At 39.8% G+C, this 19540-nt stretch overlaps 1 protein-coding gene across 7 annotated transcripts in view; it reads left to right on the forward strand.

Annotated features, from left to right (window-relative positions):
• The window catches only part of CAMK4 (calcium/calmodulin dependent protein kinase IV), a 286233-nt gene that overhangs the window by 141930 nt on the left and 124763 nt on the right, over positions 1–19540 (forward strand). For all 7 annotated transcript variants that reach the window (XM_045022426.1, XM_045022422.1, XM_045022421.1 and 4 more), the window contains 2 exons: positions 14939–15001; positions 15679–15761. In XM_045022426.1, the coding sequence (XP_044878361.1) occupies positions 14939–15001; positions 15679–15761 (146 nt within the window). The remainder of the gene's footprint in view (positions 1–14938; positions 15002–15678; positions 15762–19540) is intronic.

Genomic DNA, 19540 nt, shown 5'->3' on the forward strand with positions numbered 1-19540 from the left:
TACAAACATATAATAAGTTAAATTTTTTAATGTTGTGCCCTCATATATTTAGCATAGGCCTATACTGGTGACAAGACCAGAAATAGTTTAGGAGCCTTATGAAACTAGTGCCCCATAAAATAGCTCCTAATCTTTTCCGTTGAGTCTCTCTCTACATCTCTGACCTAATCACCTCTATATGTCACCCACACATCCTGTGCTTCTCCCTCAATTGCTCCATTGTGTCCCCCCCATTCCCAACTTCATGTCTCCTTTCATTCTGTCACCTACGCTTTGAGCAGCCTCTATGTAAGGGATCCTTCCTCTGCTTGCCTCCATTCTTCATAAAACTTCTGAAGACATCTCTGTTTTGAGTGGCATTGAAGTTATAAAGTTCCTCACTCCACTCTGTTGTGCCTTTCTACTGAAGCTTATTGGGCAAGGACTCTGTTGTTGTTTGACTATTTACCCACTGTAGAGTGGTATGTACAGTATACTAATAGAGTGGGCGATAGATCTAAAGCCATCACCAATCAGCTGTGCTATTGTTTAAGAAGTGGGATGCATGCCATGTATTTGGCCTTTGTGTGGAACAATTATATTTGTGAAAGAGAGAACAATCTTCCCTATGGATGGTGGCATTGCTGTATTATACCTTAAGAGGCAAATTTGAAAAGGTCACATTAAGCTGTATAATTTCAGTGAGCTACTACATAGATACCAGATGTGTAAATTAGCTTCTTGTGAATATTTCTGTGCAGTTTCGTAAACTGCCACAAGAGTGGCACTGGTTGGTAGTGTGGAGAAGCATAATGTATCACAAGCTGAGATAGATTTTGGATGCAATTGAGGCTTCTAGAAACATAGAGTGGAGTAGCTTGAAGATGCCAGTAGTACCAAGTGAAGTGTATTATCACCTAGAACCTATTGATTTTCATTAGGACTGCTACTGAGCGAGGCATTCTGAAGGAGGAGGAATTCTTTACTTCAGTTTTCTTACGTTGCATGTGTAAGAGAGAGAAGCATATCACATTTTTAGTACAGAATGCCAGCTATCCAAAATTGGTTGTATCATTAAGACTTATTAATCCTGTTTAGAAGTGTGTTAATTGTCAATAAAAACAGTGAATTAATTAGAACAGACAGAATGAGAACTCTATTGTCATTGTCTCTCAGCTGTTCTGTTCAATTCTTTCATTTTGGGCCAAATGTATCTCATTCCCAGAATGCCCTGGCATTTTCCTACTACTGTGTATTAGAGAGAGAGAGAGAGGGATAATGAAATACTCTAATCCCACCCTTAGGTTCTATGAGTACCAATAACACATCCACAGGTACTGTGGATGAGTAAAGTTTGACAAATAATACACCCTCCAAAAATGACCACCGCATGATTACCTCTTTAGCATTTGGCAAGATTGCCATTATGTGCTGTAAAAAAAACAAACCAAAACAACCCCCCCCCCAAGGGGAATAAGAGGAGAGAAGATGCAAATGTTAGTTTATCGTATATTGTTTATCAAAAATGAAAGTGTGCACATTTTTATGCCCTGAATGCCCCAAAGATCAATAAATGAGGCATTCAGAGGCTGAATGGTTGTTTTTCAGCAGTGATCATTTGTACAAATGTGCTTGGGGTTTTTAACATGAAAAAACATGAAAACATTCATGCAAGTAAGGATATTTGAATGTGAACACGTATATTCACCATTTGATTTATTCATTCTTTATCACTCATTATTCATTATTTTCCTTTTTTTAAAAATTTCAGTCATCAACTCGGGAAGCAGAAACAATTCCATGTGACTTTGCTAGTCATGGTGTCTGATTGGTCAGCTAATAGGTGAAATGAACTGTTCATGAAAACCCCATCAGCTGAAATTTGTTTGCATAAACTGTTCTTTGTGCAATAAACACATTTGCAGAAATCAGTTCACAAATGAGTCAGGAACAGAAGTAACAGCTAAATTAGTCAGATAACTAATTCACAACACATAATTAGGCCTGCACTATTCAGCATATAATTAATTTTAAACTCAAATTGTAAAAATTATTTCACATCACCAGTGTTGCTCCAGCAATCTCTTAAATGCAATGATGACCCACAATGAATTGTTCTGTGGTGTCACCAATCTAATGAAATCCAATGGGACAATGGAGCCAGCCCACAATTGGTTCGGTGACTTTTTAGTATGTTATGTGGTTCTGGCAAGGTTTTTTGTTGTTGTTGTGTTTTTTTTTTTAAATATTTTCATTTATGTCACAAAGAGTATAAGCTTCATAATATCAAAATTGCAAAACACAGTTTGTTAAAATTTGTTCCTTGATCCAATGGGCCAGCTGATCCTGAGAATGTCTGTGACATGACTTCACAGACTGTGTTTTAGCTAATAGGGGAAGCAGTTGGCCCTTGGATAGAAAAATTGACCTTTTAATAAGAACTGATGCTGTTATCTTCAGGTATTGCATCCCCCCATCTTCCTTTTCTTCAAAGATGTGCATCTGCAAACACCTAATTTATGTATACATATTTATGTGCAAGCAAGGTATTTACATACACACACACACACAGTGACGTAGGTACCTAACGGGCTAAGTGCAGACACATTCAGACAATTTCCAATGCAATTATTCAGTTGGTGTACATGTTTGACCCTATTGTATGTATATATGTATATATTTTACTCTTCTTTACTTTGCATTAAGGATGCAAATTGACTTATGGAATCACTGCAAAAAGTTGAGCAATGTATGAAGTGAAAACTCCCTGCTGGGTGCATAGAAAGTATTGCAGGGCTATGCAATTACTGCTATATTTTATTGTACGTTTGATGTGTTCTACAGCGCCACAATATTCAGCTCAAGTAGAGATGCAGGCAGAAAAGTCTATCCAGCTTAGAAGACAAAAGACGGTTTTTAAATGATTTTTATTTTTCATTCTTCCCCTTTCCTCTTTTGTTTATCCTTCAGGCCTTTGTTCCCTGCTCCTTCCATCAAGCAGCTTGCTGCACATTTGAGAGAGAGTAGGGAAAACCTTATCTTACCAGAAACCAGAATCTTTCCCCCAAGCCTCAAAAAAGTAATTTCAAATATTGTATTAGACAATACTCTTTAAAAAATTTTTGGAAAAGTTTATTTTAAGGCAATTCTGACACCCTGTACACAGGGGTCATGGCCTCACTAAGAGACGGCTCTAGGCGTTGCTGAGAAAGTTTGTCCCAGAGTGAGTGGCTTCTGAAAAACAAAACCTTTACTTTATAGAAACTCTTAACTTTGCTCAAAAAGCTAAACCAGAGTATCTAGTCATCTTCAGTAGATGTCAAATGCATGCCCTATCTATAGCATACACTTGATAGAAGTACCCTTTTATTCATATGTATTTGTGCTGGTGTGTATGTGGGGGGTTATACTGGTTTGCCCCATCTATGGACTGTTATGTAAAATTGAAAAATATTATCCAAACTTGATTAAATTATTTATTATTATATTATATTATAAATATAAGCAGTTAATGGTATTTGATTTGGAATTCTGTGCCACACTTAAAAAAACAGTAGATCTCCCAATTTTCCTAGCTTATTCTCATTTATAACTGGTATAAATCAGCACAGATCCACTGACTTCCGTGGCTGAGTATCTGACCTTGAATGTCCAAAATCTGTGAGCCAACATAGAGACCCATGTTCTCAGAAGGCTTTGCACTGGTTTTATTGTGGATTTCTCTGTCCTCTCACAGGTGGACATGATACAGGCTGTCAGAGATTTTGTAAATTGTAATATCCGAAGGTACAAGACTATTCTGCCACGTCTTTGCTTTGAAATAAGGGGCATGTTTTTAATAGTGAGGGAGTTAACCCTGGAACAACTTACATAGGGACATGGAATAGTCTATAACATTCAAATCCTAAAATCAAGAGCAGATCTCTTTTTTTAAAAAACAATGTTAGAGTTCAAACAGAAGTCATGGGCTGGATAGAGATGTTACTGGGCAGAGCTGGTCAAAAATTTTCTGATGGAACAGTTTGCTATCAGGAAATGGCGATTTGATGCAATCAAAACATTTCGGGGGAATGTGTCAGTTCTGTCAAAACTTTCAACAGAAGCCAGCAGGCTGGGCCGGTGGCCACCTGGTTTCCTGACAGCCTGCCCACACACCAGCCAGCTGACAGGTGGGTGGGCAGGCTGTCAGGAAATCAGGCTGGCCAGCTCATGTTGGGGTGGGCTCTTCAGCTTCCTGGGCTTGCCAGTTCCCCAACTGCCTGCCAGGTGGGCTGCCCAGCTCCCCAGCTGGCTGCTCCCTTGTCAAGCTGGCTTGTCAGGTGGGTGCCTGGCTGCCCTGCTTGGCTCTCTGGCTGGCTGGCTCCCCGTCTGTCTGCCTGTGGTGGGTGGGCTGCCTAGCTCTCCAGTATCCCTCAGTATCCTGAAATATGCAGTGACCTCCAATCCGGCTTCCGCCCTCTCCACACAACTGAAACAGCTCTCACCAAGCCTCTAATGATCTCTTTCTAGCTAAATCAATGAGGTGCTTCTATTTTCTCTTTTTCCTGATTTGTCTTCTACTTTTGACACTGCTCATAGCTGTCTAAATCTCTGCTCGCTCTCTCTCTCCTGGGCTTACGTGATTCTGTGCCCTGCCTGCTTTCCCCCTAACTTGCTGACCACATTGCTACCATGTTGTTAAATTTGTCCTAAACTCTCTCATACTTCTGTCTGTCCATCTGGCGTCCCTTAGGGTTTTATCCTCATTCCTGTCTTCTTTCTGTGTGTGTGCACACACTCTTGGTTACCTTATCTCTTTCCATGTCTCCAACTCTGTGCCAATGGCTCCTGGCTCTGTCTCACTAATCCGACTTCTCTCCTCACCCACTCTTGTGTCTGCACCTGCCTTTCTGACATTTATTCTGGATGTCCACTTTCTATCTCAAACAAATTCTCTTCAAAACAGAGCTTCTCATCTGTATTCCTAATCCTTTCCCACTTCTATTGGCTGCGTGTTTGTAAAGCACTGTGTGCAAGTCTACTGTATGTAAATGTTTTATAATAATAATGTAGGGTATAAACTGCCAGCATTATCAAATGAGTGATTGAGTACCCTAATTGTCAGGTACTTGAATTAAATATAGATGGTTTGACTCTTTACCCAGTACATTACTACTTATTCACCAAATGCATCTTTGGGAGCTGCCTCAGCTTCCTTATTAGTCCCCCTCTACATACCTCCTATTACCTGGAAGCAATTTGTAACCTTGCAATATGCACCTACCAGTTCTCCTTTGGAAGATTTGACAGCTGATGCTAGCAGGAGTCCTAATGAGCATCTGATGTTGATTCAGGTTTACTTATCCATGGAGTCTAGCTATAAACTCTTTCCCCCTATTTGTAACAGGATCTCTTGCGGATTGAATTCTCAATTTTGCTCTTATTAACAACCAAAGTATTATAGTAATGGTTACTTAAATTTATTAAGACTGATTTTCACCTGTGCACTGCAGCTAGCTCCTGTGATCTTATGCTTCAGTCTCCAGCGTCATTATTCACAAAGACAAAAGTGACTTTGGTTTATGGAGACAGACAAGTATGTCATTTGCTGCCAAGAGTTATGATTTTCAGAATCTTAGTGGACCAGAAAATGTTCTGCATAGTTTATCCGAGAAATGAAGAACTGTCTTCAAAGTTAAGGAGATAAAGTGACAAGAGTTATAAAGTAGTAGACAGCAGCAACATTGATACCATGGATTATGAAGTGCAAAGAACTGTTGAGTTATAATGTAGTTACTGCATTATCTCAAAACAATATGTATTATTTCTTAGGAACCATTCTAGTAAAGAGCAGGGGCAAGCCAATAACCAGTCCCAGAATGTACCCCACAGATACAGGGAAATGTAAATATACAACTTCAGTTGTTTGGTTTTATGTTACATTTGGTTAAGTTAGAGGTATGTGCGTGGGACAGTGGGAAGGATTTCAGACCAGGTATAGTTTAAAGATAGAGAATTATGCTGTGGGGCAGCAGTTGGGGGGAAACCCAGGGTTCACTTGTTACAACTTTGTAACATTTCCGATTTGGTCTGATGCAGACAGAACCAGCATTTGTAGGCCTGCGCAGGTCGCACTGGCACCCTCTCAAACCGATGCAGACAATTCCAGCTTAGACAAAGACACACTTTTCAAATGTACATGTGTGGCATAAACAGCAAAAGCCCAAGATTCTAAACAATGGGAGATGAGTGTTCAGAACCACTGGAAATCAGGCCACTTTTAGTTAGGTGCCTCAGTATGGAATTAGCCATTTAACTGTATACACCCACATTTGTATGCCTCAGTTTCCATATCCGTGAAAAGGAGATGATAATACCTGGCTGCCTCACAGAGGGATTGTGACAATTAAATTAGGGTGAAATCCTGGTATCACATTCCAGGGTGCTATCCAGACCAGTGAGAGGTTGTCACCCCTGTCCCTCAACCTTAGGTGCCTCACAATGCTTTGCTGTGGTAGCTCCCAAACAGCCTGCCAGCATGCAGGTCACACCCTGAGTGTCTATGTATAGTTGCAGCCCTGCAGCTGCTCTGACCCCAGCAGCCTGTCAGCAAACACCAGACACACTCTGGCATCCACCAGCCTTGGTTATTACTTGCAGGGTGACCCCCAACATACTCCCAGTCCAAATTTTCCCCAAAAGTGTGTTCTGCACTGTCCAGTCCTCTCCTGGAAAGTTCAGATATTAAAGGTCCCTTGCCCCTGTAAGGGGTCAGTATTCAACAGTCTGCTACTGTAACTGGAGTTACCAAACAGTTCAGTTTAAACACAGCACTGGATTGGTTTAGATTAAAAGTGAAACAAGTTTTATTAACAAAAGAAGGTAGGATTTTAAGTGAATTCAAATATCGGGCATTAACGTTGGAAATGGTTACAAGAGAAATAAAGATAAAATGCTTTCTAGTAACCAAAACTCAATAAGCTAGACTTGGTTCAAGGTAAAATCCTTACCACATGATCCCAGCAACATGGCTGACTAAACTCTCAGGTCAGGATGTGCCCCCAAAGTCAAAGGGCTGGTTCCTTTGTCGTCTTAGGTAGAAAAGAGATGATCTGGGGTGTTTTTGCCCCTTACTTTTATAGTCCAGTCACTCCTTTGAAGTTGAACCTTCTGAAGATTACCCCTCAAAGCAAAGCTTATTCAAACAGTAAAGAAGGCAAAAGGGAGATGAAGGAGGCTCTATGCTCTTTCTTCTTGCCTATGTTTGCTTAAATGAAGATTTGCTTTGTCTCCTGCCATTTTCCCCCCTTTGCTGTCTCAAGGACCCTATTTACTACTACTTTGTGAATTGAGGTATACACACATTCCTTTGTTTAGGATAGGCCTGTTTAATAACTTTTGCCTAGGCACGGCTGTCTCATTTTGAACATGTGCTAATAACATCAGACAGGCGGAATTCATAACTTTACATATAATGTTGCTACATATATTTCATCATGATGTTATTGACCAGTGCGTTATTAGTTTTCAAATGATAACTCACAAGGCATATTTTATACAAAGATTCTTACAATACTGCATAGGGTATTCACAGGGGTGCTTTTGGTCACCCCTGGGCCCAATTGAAGTCAATAGGAGTTTTACGTTAACTTCAGTTGATGCAGGATTTCAGCTTTAATGTTTGTAAAGTGCTGTATAAGTCCTAAAACTAACCAGAACACAGAGACATCTATCCAATGGCTGAGGAACCTAACTGCATCCAGAACCCCTGCTTATTTGGAAAATTGTTACTTGAAAAACTTTTGTAAATGTTTTCAACTATGCACAAGCAAGTGGGTTCCACTCCTGCAGCAAGAAGATGGCTGGGAAGGGCTCTAAAGACTACCTGACACACATACTTCACTTACAAAAAATAAATTATGATAATAATAATGTATTTAATAGTGCTCACAGTGTGCTGGGTGCTGTCCAACCATACATGCAGATACAATCCTTGCCCCAGAGACTTGACAATCTGAGAGGACAAGCAATAACCAGAATGGGAGCTAAAGTGTTAAAATACACAATACATGGGTTTTTTTTCTATATGAATAAATCTTTCCTCAACTTGGCTCTCAACCTAGCCATTATACATATAAGAATTGGACATATTTTGATTGTATCCCTGTCTTGCGTTCTCCATATACTGCCTATCTTGTAAGTTCTTTGGGGCAGGGAACATGTCTTCCTGTTTGTATAGATTGTGCCTAGTATATTGTGGATGCACACCAGAATACAAATAGGAATGAGAATGTTAAAGAACAGTGCCATGTCACTCTTCATGACAGTTCCTGCTTCTTGATTCGCTTTTGGCAGTTTTGGTGTCTGCACAGATAAACCATGAAAGCATGCAAATAAAGGTATAAATAATTACACGCCAGCCCCAGTGCACTTTGTTTGAATGTATGTCTATGTTTCTGAAAACTTCTTGCCAAGGGTCAGCAGTGAAGAACTAGTACAGGGGTCGGCAACCTTTCAGAAGTGATGTGCCGAGTCTTCATTTATTCACTCTAATTTAAGGTTTCGCGTACCAGTAATACATTTTAACATTTTTAAAAGGTCTCTTTCTATAAGTCTATAATACATAACTAAACTATTGTTATATGTAAAGTAAATAAGTCTTTTAGAATATTTAAGAAGCTTCATTTAAAATTAAATTAAAATGCAGAGTCCCCTGGATCGGTGGCCAGGACCAGGGCAGTGTGAGTGCCGCTGAAAATCAGTTTGCATGCTGCCTTCGGCACACGTGCCATAGGTTGCCTACCCCTGAACTAGTAGGTAACCAGCTCATGTTAGCCTGAAAAAGCATTTTGTAAACTAAAGCAGACACACCAATACAGCAAATACCTTTTTGGTTTGCTTTTAACTGGCTTGCAGTATTAGACTTGGAGATGGGAAACAAGAGTTCAGTTAAGTTTCAGCATTGTTAAGTCACCCAAACCTGGCATTCACAAGCTAGTAAAAAACACATGGTAAGTTTTCAAAGGAAGAAGGGATTTTATGCCCAGAGATCGAATACTTTTGATGAGAACAATTGATCAGAAACATACTCTAGTCCTTTTAGAACAGATTAAAATCAAAGGATAATCTCTTGGTCATCCAAGGATAGTCACTAAACTACTGTAACCAGTGAATGACTGGCAGCTAGCATTGATTTTACTACTACTTCGCAACGGGTCTGATTCTGCAACACTTACACTCACTGCCTGGTATTTACTCATGAGAATAGCCCCATTGGCTTACTCACATAAGTAGCACACAACATGTGAAAGGACTGTAGACTCAGGCTCAGAGAAATTGTCCTGGTTGATGTGTGCTTTAAATTTGTAAAGTGCATCCAGGCAAAATCAAGAATGGTTCTAGTTTTGTGAAAATGTGTTGGTCAGATATTGATTTGCACAACTCAAACTAATTGTTCATATCTGGGTGTCTTTTATCCAAACATTTGGGGTTGTGGGGTATTTTGGGATAAATGATTCATGCTTGGGCCCATTTTCACCTCCACAAATTTATACAAAAATATGTTAGCAGGAATTTAAATGTGATTTTTAAAATATAATGTTTTAAAAATACTTATTTCAAAGTGCATAATTGTTTTCCTAGCAAAATGATTGCCTTTAGGAATAGACAAACCTCAGAGAGAGAATTGTAGATGCTTGTATTCCGGATAAACATCTAGTGCCAAATTCAGACCTGATGTGAGTAGATGCATCTTCCATGGAAATGGCTGGACCAAATTAAGTGGTGACACGTGTTGTGGTACAAGTGATACTTTGCATGTGAGTTGGTAAGAAAATGAATGTAAGAAGTAAAATAGCATTATCTCCCTAATGACTCTGGTATGTAGGCTGATACTCTTACCATACAGAGATTTTATGTTTTATAGATATAGATAGACACAGACACAGACATAGATTTCTGTTTGTAGGATTTATCCCCATAGCCATTTTTTGGTTATAGCTTCCCAGGCTGTTTACAAATATCTAACTATGTTAGGTACTTACATGGCCCCCATTATTGTTGTATCTGAGCTCCTCATAGTCTTTTAACATCTTTACCTCACAGCATCCCTGTGAGATATGGAAGTTTCTTTATCGTTATTTGTCATATGGGGAACTGAGGCACAGAGAGACTCCATGACTTGTTTGGTGTCACACAGGAAGTCTGTGGCGGGACAGGGAATTAAACAAGTCTCAAGTTAGTGTCCAAACCACTGGATTATCCTTCCTCTCTTAATATGTTGCCATCAAGCGGATAAAATCAGGATCCCGTTCCTTAAGCTCTTTATTATACTCTAGCACAGGGCTGCCCAGAGGATTGAGGGGGCCTGGGGCAAAGCAATTTTGCGGGCCCCTTCCATAAAAAAAAAGTTGCAATACTATAGAATACTATATTCTCGTGGGGGGCCCCTGCGGGGCCTGGGGCAAATTGCTCCACTTCCCCCCCCCCCTCCCCCGGGGCAGCCCTGCTCTAGCAATGCCCATTTGGTTCCAAAAGGAAAACTCAGGCATGTCTACACTACAAATTACTGTAATATAACTTACCTCAGTCATAATAATAATGATCCACACCCTTGAGTGACGTAATTTACACTAATCTAAGCGCTGGCATGGACAGTGCCATATGTCAGTGGGAGAGCTTCTCCCACCAACACACCTACCACCTCTCGCACAGGCAGGAGATATTAAGCTGATGGGAGAACTCTCTCCGTCAGCTTAGAGTGTCTTCACCAGAAGTGCTACAGTGGTGCAGCTGTTGTGTAGACATAGTCTTATTGCATACCTGTTGCCAGATATTCATAATGCATAAACGTGTCCAAAAATAGTGTACTGTTCGGTTTGATACCTACAGCATGCTGGAGAAAGTAGATTGCCACATTTAAATAGCTTTCATGGGGGAATAACTGCCTTGTGCAATATTTTGAATTCATTTGCTTGATACCTACTGGGTTAGACAGACATTTTACAGAGAGTATGAAAACAAGTCCAGAATTCATCAATCTTCTTAAACCTTTCTAGCGGGAAGGAATTGACTTTGAGAATCTAGTAAGTATTTAGAGCCTGATCCTCCAAATCTTCACTCTCATAGGTAATCTTTACGCACACGAGTAGCCTCATTGATGTCAAGGGATTGCTCATTTGAGTAATGGTTTGCAGGATTATGCCCATACTTAGTATTTACAGTCACAGTCCCCTAGTTTTTATATCCGCTCACAGGAAAATAGGCAATTGCCTTACCTGGAAGTCCTAAAAGATGTCCAGTGTACACACTTAACACACTCACTGAATACGAAGTTACTAACTTTATAATACTAGAAATACTTGTAATTTTTATAGGACTGTGATGGCCCTTCACAACACTTTGTACTAAAAAGGCTTTGCACCACTGGGATTTAGATTCATTAATGTTATGTATCCATAGATTTTAAGATTAGAAGGGACCATCATGATCATCTAGTCTGACGTCCTGCATAACACAGGCCATAGAACCTTACCCAGTAATTTCTATATCAAGCCCATGCCTTCAGTTTGAGATATAGGATAGCTTTTTAAAAGATATCAAGTCTTGCTTTAAGGATTTCAATTATGACGAATCCACCACAAACTTTGCTACGTTGCTCTAGTGGTTAATTGCCCCCTCTGTTAATTTTTTTTGACTTATTTATAACATTGAATCTTGTTATGCTTTCTTCTGCTAGATGAAAGAACCATCTGTTAGAAATCTCTTCCCCATGTCGGTATTTGTAGACCATGATCAAGTCACCTGGTAACCTTTCTTCCAAATAGCTGGTGCTTATTAAGGATATTTCTACACAGCAGCTGGAAGGTATGATTCCCAGCTTGGGTAGATATACACAAGATAGTTCTGCTTGAGTTAGTTCACTGAAAATATGTATGTGGCCAGGGTGGCATGGGCAGTGGCTCAGGCGACCCCCATCCGAGGTCCTAGATATGTACTTTGGTGGCTAGCCCATGCTGTCCCCCACCCCCGCCGGCCACACTGCTATTTTTAGAGGGCTAGCTTGAGCAGAGCCAGTGTGTGCATGTCTGCCTGGGGAATTATACCTCCCAGGTGGTATGCAGACATACTCTTAGACAACTAGCTTTGTTCTCCAGACTGCAAATCATTCTTTTAGCTTGTTTCTGAGTGCGTTCTTTTTGCAAAGTGGACACCAGAGCTGGACATGATATTCCATCAATGGCCTCACTAATGCAGAGGTAATACTACCTCCTTACTTCTACTTCATATTCCCTGGCTTATATATCCAAGGATTGCATTCACCCTCTTAGCTACAAGATTGCTGATTGTCTCCAATGACCCCAAAGTCCTTTTCAGAGTCACTGCTTTTCAGAATATAGGTTCTCATTTTATAAGTGTGTCCCACATATGTTATTGTTAGGTGTATGACCTTGCGTTTGGCTGTGTTAACAGGCATGCTGTTCAAATGAGTCCATTTAATCAAGCGATCCCAATCGGTCTGTATAACTGACCGATCCCCTTAATATTTACCACTCCACCAATTTTTTTTGTAATTTTGCAAATTTTACCAGCACTGGTTTTATATATTTCTCTAAATCATTGATAAAGATATTGAATAATAATCAGCTGATATCAGTTCCCTGCAGCACATCACTAAAAACACCTCCTTTCAATGGCAATTCACCACTTACAATTACTTTTTAAAATCTGTCGGTTAATGCTAACAAAACTATTTATTGTTCAGGTAATGCTGCTTCTTGAGCAACAAGAAGCTCCCCTCATTGTGGGGATGCGTATACAGCCTGAGAGGGCATGCCACTTGTGAGAGAGAATGTAGACGCCCATAATGCAATAGTGATGAAAACTGCCACATGTATAACCCAGTATCTCTAGTCTTTGCTATGGCATAAGCCTGCATGGCCTGTGCCGGGATGATAAGCTCCCTACATTTTTTTTTAAGGGGGGGCACAATCAGAACATGAGTACGAAGATGTTGCTTCCAATGCAGTGTGGGTCTTTGGGAGGACTTATACTTTGAGGTCAGTTTGATTGATGCGTTCTGTGAGTAGTCTCAGTTGATTACCTTTACTGACGTTTATCTGGCTTGCTACTATGAAGCAGCTTTACAGCGAAGTCCACACAGTGTTTTCACTCGACTATTTCTGTGCCTTTTCATTTTTGCCTCTTCGTGTTGGTCGGACAAGGGAACCCCTTCACAGTGTCTCTTCAAGGTTGCTCTTCTTTTTTGGTCTCCTGTCAGAGCAAACTAAAATGAGCAGTTTCAAGGAAGGACTATAGGTCTAATTCTGTACTTGCATACACCACCTTCGCCCCAGTGTAACACCATAGACTCCAGCTGATTTACACCTATGTAAGTGAAAGGAGAATTGAGCTTTATACCTCTGTTGTAATTTTGAAAATGAAAAATATTTGAAGCTTCTTGTCACTGGAAAAACAACTGTTGTATTTGTTCCCCATAGGAGGAAAATGTTTCCCTACAATCGAGGTAAAAATTTACGAAGCTTGTGTTTAAGCAGAGTGCTGCCTCTTTCCAAATGGTATCCTGCTTCTATAACATGAAGGCTTTTTAAAACATTTGTTTCTTACTTTCTAGCCACAATCATAAGTACTCAAGAATATGCCTCCGCAGCACAGGCACAAATCTTGAGTATAAAGTTCCACTTGTTCGTCAGGCAATTTTCTACCTTGCAGGGTGAATTCCCTTGGAAAACATTGAGTTCTTGTGTGGAACAAAACAAACAAACAAAAACCACTCCCTCTCTGCAGGATAGCTAATGCAACAGGACAAAGCATTTAAAAAAATAGTTATGTCACAAATATTTCTACAAACTGTGCTAGGAAATGGAAAAGCTGTCATTTCTGAAGGCCTGTACAAGAATAGTGAAATGCATATGAGGGTGGAATCCTTCATATTTCTCATTCTCTTTTATTATAACAGGGTTACCTTGATCCATGTTGGCTCTTAGTTTTATGAAAGTATCTGTTACTAGGACAGTTACTCCGTCAACTTACTGATTACTTTAGCTAAATAAATAAAATAAACCTCATGACATGTTTTCAAACTTAACAGGTTTTTTTTTGTGCACGTCAGTACCTGAGTATGATGGGGTATACAGACCCTCTCCAAACCTGGAAGGGGTTAACCCTCTTCCTAGGGCTAATAGGAGCACAGTTGTCATCCTGAGTGAATGACCCTGCGGTGTAGTAGGGCTGGACCAGCTGTGGGGAATTCGCCCTCAGCTTTACTATAAGTGAGATGTGCTGCAGGGGAGATGGAAACTGAATCTGGAGCAAGATCTTGGAAGAGTGTGGTTGTTGAGCAGCAAATGGGAGGAGGGTCCTTCTCAGAATTTAATTGAAATGAGGTGCACCTGTATACCTTTGCTTTAGAGGTGTCTCTGAAGCAAGTCAAACCTTACACCTTGATTTGGGCTCTGGCTGAGGGATGTTTGCCCCGTACAGGGAAATAACATCCTTTACATTCACCTTTTAATTTTATAGCAAAATATACCACAAAAGTATAAACTCCACCTAAGCGTGAAGAATCCTTTCCTTCCCGACTAACCTGACACACACTGTTAAACACATCATTTTGGGCCACATTCATCCCCTGGTGTAATGGAGATGCACAGGGACAGAATAGCAAATACAATCTCTAGCCTCTTTTTCAGGCTTGTCTTTCATATGTTTGCTGTCTTGCATGGGCTTGCAACAATGTGAATGTTCTAGAGAGAGAATTTACATTATTCCAGAGCATGGGCAAACTCTCATTCTCTTCCATACAGAGGGATAATTACCTGTTAGACTGCAGTGCAAGAGACACAAATCATTCTCCTAAGAAATCTAGCAATCTGCTCATGGACATTTTCCTGTAATGCCATCAGATGTTTCTCAGATGAGTATTCCAGTCACATTTCACATCTTTTTTTCTTTTAACCAGGTAGACAAGAAAATTGTCCGAACTGAAATAGGTGTTCTCCTTCGCCTCTCGCATCCAAACATTGTAAGTGGTTATTTTTACAGTCTTTCACTGTGTTTCCTCTCATTAACAATGTATTCAGTTTCTGAGACTGCAGTATTGATCTTTATAGCTCACATTGTATGCTAATATATGCGGCTTTGATTAAAGATCTGGGTTTTTATCCAAGATCATTGGGTCAGAGTTACATTCTAAAGTAAATTATTGAAGTTTCTGCCAAGTAGCGAGACAGAATTTACAAAAACAAGCCTTTTGCTTAAAGGGGAACCTGGCAGAAAAGGGATAAATAGAACCAGCTGGTGGTGTCATGGTTGTTAGTCCCTGGAGGGAGGGAAAGCCTTGCGTTTGTCTTCAGGGAATTCCTCTGTAAGACTCATGAAGAGGTGCTGATGGGCCTTAAAGCAGTCTCTAATCTTCCTGCATTTGAGAGAGGGTTGCTGAGTTATGAGAGGTGAGTGTGTAGGGATGAAAGAAAGAGAGATCCCAGAAGAGATGAAAAGAAGCAAAAAAGAAATAATTAAGCGCCATAAACAATACTTACAATAAATTGCTTAACTGATCTGAGTGTGAACCGTGTAATCACTGTTAGTACCATCTTCCACTTCACTTCAGTCCCCTAGTTGTAGTCTATTGTACAGGGCATGGACTCAGTTGAAGAGAGAAATCAGAAAATAATTGGTCTGTTTGGTATCTTTTTCCAGATAAAACTGAAGGAGATATTTGAAACCCCCACAGAAATCAGTCTTGTTCTGGAGTTGGTCACAGGAGGGGAGCTATTTGACAGGTGGGTGATCTATACACACCGCACCCCGCAGCATGCACAAGGAATTTTGTGGTGTTCACCTTACAACGTATTTCTCAACAAGGGTATGATCCTTCAGAATTTGCCCCCCTCTTCCCGAGTAATCCTTACCTCAGTAGTCATTGAAGTAGTTCCATCTGAGTGAAGACTACTTACATGAGTAAAAGTCTGCAGGATCTGGCTCCAAATGGGCATCTGGAAAAGGTTTCTCATTGGAGATTTTTTAAAAATGAAATGCCAATTAAGTAAAAAATGGAGGAAACAGTCAATACATTCTAAATAGCATGTCATGTTGCAGGAGGGGACTCACCAGGCAAACATCAAAGCCGGGGTCATCCTGTAACCTATTCTTTTTGGTATTGTTTAATGCTGGGGTTTCTTAAGAAAGCTATTTATTCTTGTTTTAGAGCAAAACACACAAAGCCTTCGTTGCTCATTTGTTGAATAAATCAACAGTACTGCTGAACTAATCTACTGATGAACAATGCTTTCCAAATCGTGCAGGATCAGGATATTTAATCTTCTCTCCACTAAGCTTAACTGTTTAATATTTAAATGGAATACAATATAAGTATGCATTAAAGAAATGGAGTGTGAAAAGCACTTTGATTTGGGGAAACACAAACTTGTCCTTTTTCTATGGATAATAGTTTCTGCATAATAATCAAAGCAATAAGCTCATCATGAGCAGTTTCTGAATGCAGAAGAAGCAAACACTTCTCTCACTCCTTCAATTCAGAAAGAAGAAAAGTGGGCATGCATGTGCATACAGATGCCATATCCAGTCACAGCAATGAGGCAAATCATAGTGTCAGTTAAACCATTAGAATCCAGTAAGCTAGCATGCAAGGAGACTGAACCATCATATTTATCCATAGACTTGTATGGCAGGTGTTTGTAGAGTATCATGGAAAAGGAAATATGGACATGCCAAAGAAATGGTTAGTTGGTCTGTGAACAACAATAATTTGTGAGGTTGGGGGTGCTGCTACTATCTCAACTTATGGTAGCTGAATGCAGCCCAACTTTGAAGACTATCTGGGACTTGCTTTCACTTTGGAAGCTGGGATTTCATGCTCTAACATAAGGAAGTTTTCACATGAGAGCAGCCTTTTCCTTAGGCTGTAATTTTTTTCACAGGATTGGGCCCTCCATGAAATTTTACACTTGGAGTAACAAGTCAGCTGCTACAAACTGCCCAGCTCCATCTACAACATTGCTAATTGAAGCAAAGAGGTTTCGCCAGTGCTTAGAATCATGGTGCACCCTTCTGATACTGGTGATGAGCACCTCTGGAAATATTTGCAGTAAATTTTCATTCTACATGTGATTTGAAAAATCATCAAAAGTTATTTTGCATCAATTATTTTTAACAAAAGGCAGTGGCTTCCTCTCCAGCAGAATCATGAAAATAATTTAACACAGCTGTGCAGCCAACATCTTTTGCACTAGATTCATAGATTCCAAGGCCGGAATGGACTATTGTGATCAGCTAGTTTGATCTCCTGTATATCACAGGCCATAGAACTTACTAAAGTAATTCCTAGAGCAGCTCTATGGCGTACACTTTTTGTTCTTAGATCTCTACATTTACATTTAGCCATATTAAAACACATTATTTGCACCCAGCTTTCCTAGAGATCCAGATCGATCTGTATCAGTGACCTGTCCTCTTCATTATTTACCACTTCCCCAATATTTATGTCATCTGCAAAGTTTATCAGTGATTATTTTGTTTTCTTCCAGGTCACTAACAAAAATGTTAAATAGCATAGGGACAAGAACTGCAGGATATCACTGGAAACATACCCATTTGATGATAATTCCTTGTTTACAATTACATTTTGAGACCTATCAGTTAGCCAACTTTTTAATGCGTCTAATGTGTGCTTTGCTAATTTTATATCATACAAGTTTTTTTTAAACAAAATATCATGCAGTATCAAGTCAATTGCCTTACAGAAGTCTATTACATCAACACTATTACCTTTATCAACCAACCTCGTATTTCATCAAAAAAAGATAACAGGTCAGTTTAACAAGCTCTGTTTTACATAAACCCATGTTCATTTTCATTGTTTATTTTACCCTCTTTTAGTTCTTTATTGGGAGAGGCCCATATCAGTTGCACCATTAGCATGTTCAGGATAGATGTTGGGCTGATGGGCCTATAATTACCTGGGTCTTCCCATTTACCCGTTTTAAATATTGGCACAACATTAGCTTCCAGACTTCTGGAACTTCCCCAGAGAACCATGAGCATTAACACTCCAGTGAGGTCCTCAGTGAGCTCTTTTAAAACTCTCAGATGTGAGTGATTTGGATCTGCTGAATTTAGAAGCTGCTGTTTTCTGAGATACTAGTGGTATAGACAGAGTGTTAACATATATGACATGACTACATCATCCGTTTTTTCCCAAATACAGAATAGAAAAATGTATTGAACACTTCTGCCTTTTCTGCATTATTATTGATAATGCTAACATAGCCATCTAGTAATGGACCAATACCATTAGGATTCGTTTTGTTCCTAATATACTTTAAAAGCTACTCCCTATTGACTTTAATTCTCTTGGCCATAGATTTCTCCTTGTGTCCCTTTGCTTCCCTTATCAGTTTTGTACAACTACAGTTTTCTGGGTTTATATTCATTAGTATCAATTTCCCCTTTCTTCCATGTGTTACGTTGGTTGTATTTTTCCTCTTCCCCTGTAAACCAGGTGTTGTTTTTTTTTAACAAATATGGCCTTCCTCCTTAATTGGGGGATTGTGGCTTTTTGTGCCTCGAGTAAGTGTTCTTAAACAATTCCCAATTATCATTCACATTTTTTCGGTTTAAATTCTTCCTCTCAGGAATCTAATATACATTATCTGTTCCTTCTCCCTTCAGTCTGTGTGACGAGACAGGATTAACAGTAATACTGTGGTGCTGAAGTAAGGTAGCTGCCGTACAAGTTGTAGTCATGTGGGAAGTTTGTCTCAAAGTAGGAGTCTGTCTTCTCAGTCCCCATTTCTTCATCCACTTTCCCTTTTTCTTCACCCATTTCTTAATCCACTTCTCTTGCCTCCTTATTCCCTTGCATTTTCACTCACCAGCTCTTGCCTCCACCTGGCTTCTCTCCAGTCCCTACATGCCACCTTTTCTTTTCTCCCCTACTGTTTCTTTAGCCTCACATCTTTCTCCTACATACTGTATTTTTCTTAAATGAAGGAAATGTGCTTACCTACCTTTAGGAGGTCTTCAGCATTCTGCCTTATGCATGTATATGGCTCCCATTACCATAGTATCTGAGCAACTCACCATAATGTATTTATCCTCACAACACTCTTTTGTGGTAGTGAGGTACTTTTATCTCCATTAACAGTTGGGGAACAAAGGCACAGAGAGACTAAGTGACTTGTTCAAGTTTACACAAAACATCTGTAGTTGAACAAGGACTTGAACCAGGTCTCCTGAGCCAAAGGCAAATGTCCTAATCACTGAACCAGCCTACCTCCCCCCAGTGCACTGGTTGTGCATACTTTAGGAGTGCGTCATCAACTGAACTGTAATTATGGATTTAGCCAAGGGTTTGTATTAGAACAAACTTCATTTTTATCCACTTCAAATTTAGAGTTTGGGCAGCAATAATTGTAAAGCCACAATTATGATTCCAGGTCTAAGGTTGAATTGAAAAATGCACTTAAATAGGAGAATTGAAAACTAAAATATTTCCTTCCCAAACTCCTCCTGCTTACTGAATTGGCAGGACTGAAGTTTT

This window comes from Mauremys mutica, chromosome 6 (genome assembly GCF_020497125.1).
Source record: "Mauremys mutica isolate MM-2020 ecotype Southern chromosome 6, ASM2049712v1, whole genome shotgun sequence".
Taxonomy (NCBI): Eukaryota; Metazoa; Chordata; order Testudines; family Geoemydidae; genus Mauremys; species Mauremys mutica.